At 45.7% G+C, this 4754-nt stretch overlaps 1 protein-coding gene across 1 annotated transcript; it reads right to left on the bottom strand.

Moving 5' to 3' along the window:
- Positions 1 to 586: 586 nt before the first annotated feature.
- On the bottom strand, positions 587 to 4096 carry LOC139731850 (uncharacterized). Its single transcript, XM_071642725.1, has one exon. The coding sequence runs from the start codon at positions 4094 to 4096 to the stop codon at positions 587 to 589; it is 3510 nt and encodes a 1169-aa protein (XP_071498826.1).
- Between the last annotated feature and the right edge of the window lie 658 nt (positions 4097 to 4754).

Raw genomic sequence — 4754 nt, 5'->3', positions numbered from 1 at the left:
CTCCTGGCCGCAAACGAAATTGGGCTTAGACACAAAATTATCTTGCCAACTGGCGCCTGGGTGTGGCAGGTTGGTTTCCTGCCATCACGGAGCTAACTCAATGTTCTCTCGGTGAAATCAAAATGGTGTCTGCCACGAAAAGATCCAACTCTACTGTTAAATTGCTACTCGACTACGACACTCCTTTTCGAGGCATTTGGAATATTTGATACAACTAAAAGGACTTGAACGAAAACACCTATACCGCACTCTCCCGGAACTGGAGCTATTTCCTGTCTTTTCTTTCTACATTAATTGACATGCAAAAATAAATGAACTCCTCTCGGTCATCGATGGCGCGACTTGTAAAACATTTACACCTGTCCTATCACTTTCTCTCTCTCGCTCTCGCTTTCTCTCTCGCTCCCTCACTCGCACTCTTTGTCTCGTTATCCCTACCCGTAAACGTTTTTTGTCTAGTTGAATGACCGATAGGTGTTGTACATGAAACAACCTGGAAATGCATTTTCAATGTGACATTTCACTCCCCCTTTCGAAAAATGCATTTCATAATTAAAAGAAATTACTTATAACACTATCTTTCTCTCTACAGCCGGCTTAGTAGGTCTGCGCCAACGTTCTCGCTGCCGCGGATAGCTTCCACACGGAATCTGTAGGGTTGCAAAGCCAGAATCCAACGCATTAGCCTCCCATTTGCAGGGCTAGCCTTGTTCATGTACACTAGTGGGTGGTGGTCTGTTTCTAGCACAAATTGTCTGCCGTACAAGTATGGTTCGAACTTCTTTACTGCCCAAACTACAGCTAAGCACTCACGTTCTATGGTTGAGTATGCTTGTTCTCGTCGAAGCAGTTTTCGGCTCGCGTAGGAGACTGGAAATCGTTCGTCTTGGTGTGTTTGGAGGAGGACTGCTCCTAGTCCAACGTTGGAGGCGTCTGTCCTGAGGATGAAGTCCTGTGACAAATCTGGCAAATGAAGGATAGGGGGGTTAGAAAGTTTTTCCTTCAGTGTTGTGAAGGCCTGCTCTTGGCTCGTTTCCCATTTTACCTTGTTTGGTTCAGCATTTCTGGTCTTGTCTGTGAGTGGTGCGGCGACGGCGGCGTAGTTCGGAATGAACTTCCGGTAGTAGTTCGCCATACCTAGGAAGGATCTGAGCTCTCGTTTGGTCTGAGGCTGACTTACCTCTTGGATGGCTTTGAGTTTTTCAGGGCGGGGTCTTACCTGTCCGTGTTCGATCACATGTCCTAGGAATTCGACGCTTGTCTGTCCGATGAAGCACTTACTTGGTCTAGCAGTGAGCTTTGCGGCTCGTAGTCGTCTGAAGAGTTCTGTGAGTGTACGTAGGTGTTCTTCCCACGTGGTCGAATAGATGAGGATGTCGTCGATGTAGTTCACCGTTCCTCCGAGTCGGTCTAGCAGTCTCCTCATCAGTCGACTGAAGGGGGCGGGAGCGTTCACTAAGCCGAAGGGCATCATTGTGAACTGAAAGAGACCATCGGGGGTAAGAAAAGCGGTTAGTGGTTTGGATTCGGCAGCCATGGGTACCTGCCAGTATCCTTTGCTGAGATCTATTTTGGTGAAGAACTTTGCATGGGTGACTTTTGTGAAGAGTTCATCTTGATCTGGTATGGGTTCAGCATCAAATACAGTCACTTTATTGAGTTTTCTGAAGTCTACACAAAACCGGTTGCTGCCATCGGGCTTTTTAACCAGTACTATGGGGGAGGCAATGGGGCTTTCTGATGGCTCAATTACTCCGAGCGATAGCATGGTTTTTACCTCTTCTCTGACTGTGTCTCTAAGAGAGTGGGGAATGGGATATGGTTTACTCTTCAGGTGTTCATTTCCTTTGAGTTTGATGTGGTGTTCGCCTAACGTGGTTCGACCGGGAAGATCAGACAGGACGTCTTTGTACTCGTTGAGGAGTTCGTTGACCTGTTCTTTCTGTGGGGAGGAAAGGGCTGAGTTAATTGAGACATCGTCGAGTGACTCTTTCGCCTGAAATGGGAAAGGCTGTAGGAGAGATGTGTTAGTTAGTGGTTGCTGCGTTTCTTCCTCGTCATCATTTTGCTCTTCGCATTCGATCACGGCGGTACAAGCAGCTTCGGCATCTGAAATAGAGGGAACATCATTTCTAGCGTGATACTTTTTCAGAAGATTGATGTGGAACACCTTTGGTTTCCCGTTGAGGTCGATCCTGTAGTCCATGGAGCTGATTTTGGAGATCACGTCAAAGGGGCCCTTCCATTGTAGAAGGAGCTTATTCCTGTCAGTTGGTAGGAGTAGGAGTACCTTGTCTCCGACTTGTAGCTCCCTGTGTTTTGCCTTCTGATTGTAGTATTTTGCATACCTGTTTGCTGATTTCTGAAGTTGAGTGTGGGCGTTGCGGCATGTTTCGTCGATCCTGTTTCGGAGATCAAGTACATAGTGGTAAGTTGACTTGGTCTCACCTGTTTCGGCTTCTCCTGTCCAGAGTTCTCTCAGGATGTCGAGGGGTCCACGTACCTTCCGGCCGTAAAGAAGCTCGAACGGGGAGAACCCCATGCTCTCTTGTGGTGCTTCTCTCACTGCGAATAGAAGGGGAGTAATGTACCTGTCCCAGTCTTTTGGGTTTTCAGCGCACATACGTTTCAACATTTGTTTTAGGGTGCCATTGAAGCGCTCAACTAGTCCATTCGCGGCAGGGTGATATGGGGATGTAGTGAAGTGTTTGATGGAGAGTAATTTGCTTACCTCTTTCATGAGATCAGATGTGAACTGAGTCCCTTGATCGGTCAGCATTTCCTTGGGGATTCCGACTCTGGTGAAGATGCTCACTAGGGCTTCTGCAACTCTTTCTGTCTCGATGCTTGGGAGTGGGATTGCCTCGGGGTACCTAGTAGCAACATCAATAACGGTAAGTATGTACCTATTTTTCTGGTCAGTCATTGGGTGTATTGGTCCAAATATGTCTACAGCAATGCGTTCGAAGGGGACTTCGATGAGCGGCATTTTTCCGAGTGGGACCTTGGTTACACGACCTTTTGATAGTGTACGTTGGCAGACGTCACACGATCTACAGTACCTGGTAATGTCAGAGTTCATACCGGGCCAAAAGAAATTGGTAAGTATCTTTTCTGTTGTCTTTTTGGTACCTTGATGCCCTCCGAGTATATTTTCATGGGCTGTTTGCATAACCTGTTTGCGGTATTGTTTTGGTACTACCACTTGTGTGATTGTTGTGTCGGGGTCCATTTGGGGAGAGTGGAATGAGCGATACAGCATTCCGTCTTTGTAAAAGAAGGAAGAGAGACCGTTATTGCGACTTACCTTCTCTGAACGAGTATCGGCGAGTTCTCGCAGGCGGTGTAATGTTTCATCCTTCTGTTGTGCCTCTTTGAGAGCTGTTGGAGTCACGATATCTTCCATTGGGTGTGGGGTTCTGAGAGGACGAAATGGCTTACCGTCTCGTTGAGCCTGGGCTCTCGTCTGTACTGCGCCGACAGGCATTGGTGTAGCCGTCCAGTCAGGATCTGGGTTGTCTGGTTCTCTTACTCCGGGTAGGTTACCTAAAATCAGGTCATAGAGTGGAGTTTTCATGCACAATGCGTTAACTTTTCCTACGTAGAAGGGAGTGTCTACATCTATTCTAGCGACGGGGAGAGTTTTCACTGTGCCGTCAATCAGCACGCAAGTACTTTCTTCACCTGTCATTTGGGTTGGCTGGACAAGATCTTGTTTAATGACAGCTCCGCTGCAGCCGCTGTCTCTGAGAACAGAAATTTGATTGTTATTGACTAGTCCGTTAGTAACTGGCATTTGTCTGACCACATGTTCTTTGGTGCATGCTGCACTCATCAACGGCAAGGAGTGTCCACATTTGAATTGGATATGGTCTGTGGTGGATTCTAGCTTGGGGGCATTGAGTGGCATCCGAACCATCATACAAGAAGCCTCAATTTTGACCTTTGTGTTAGTGCAAGCTGGACATTGACAGGGAGTATGTGGATTTGGTTCTACCTGATCGGGTTCCAATGAAGCCAGGTTGTGTTCCGAGATAGGGGGGTTTCCTTGCCCTTGCTCTGGATCCTGGGCGAGGACTAGACCTGCCGATTTCATGGGGGAGAAAGGACAATAGTTAATTGGTTGAGATATCAAAAAAAAAGTAAAACAAAATGGTCCTAAATGAAAGGTGGGTCCCATCTTTTATCATGGTTTCTTTATTTCTGGATATCTCAGCCATTTCTCTTTCAGATTTCATAAGAGGTTTCTCATTAGGCTCTATATCCGACAAAAAAGGTTGGAAACCTGAAAATGCTTGTGAGTCTTACCCAAGCATTTCACATTGCCTATAAAGGACAAGTCCACCTCCAGATACAATGTGGATTGAGTGAATGCAAAAATTTTAGTATAACACATCAGCGAAAGTTTGGGAAAAATTGTATAATCCGTTCAAAAGATACGAAAAAAGTATCTGCGCAGTCACTGCTGGATGAGAAGACTACTACTGTGTATGATGTCATATGCGTACAACGATATCAAGAAAATAGAAAGAGAATTTCACAAAACTGCACTTTTTTTAATAAAGTGCATATTTTTTTCGACTTGTTACTGACATATGTTAACGGCAATGCTATTCCTCGAAACTTACGAAAGAGAGAAGTCAAATGTTCTGTTGTTATGCGAGAAAAGTGAAAATATGTTGAATTTTCTTTTTTCTTTCTTTATATCGTTATACACATATGACGTCACAAGCTAAAGTAGTCCTCTCATCCAT

This window comes from Diadema antillarum, unplaced genomic scaffold, assembly GCF_040938485.1.
Source record: "Diadema antillarum isolate AM-2024a unplaced genomic scaffold, OU_Dant_1.0 seq00000386_RagTag, whole genome shotgun sequence".
In the NCBI taxonomy this organism is placed as follows: Eukaryota; Metazoa; Echinodermata; class Echinoidea; order Diadematoida; family Diadematidae; genus Diadema; species Diadema antillarum.
This window is presented reverse-complemented; position numbering and strand designations above follow the sequence as displayed.

Excerpts from the sequence above, each read along its gene's own strand:
- LOC139731850 (XM_071642725.1), bottom strand. The coding sequence starts at position 4,096 with ATGAAATCGGCAGGTCTAGTCCTCGCCCAGGATCCAGAGCAAGGGCAA.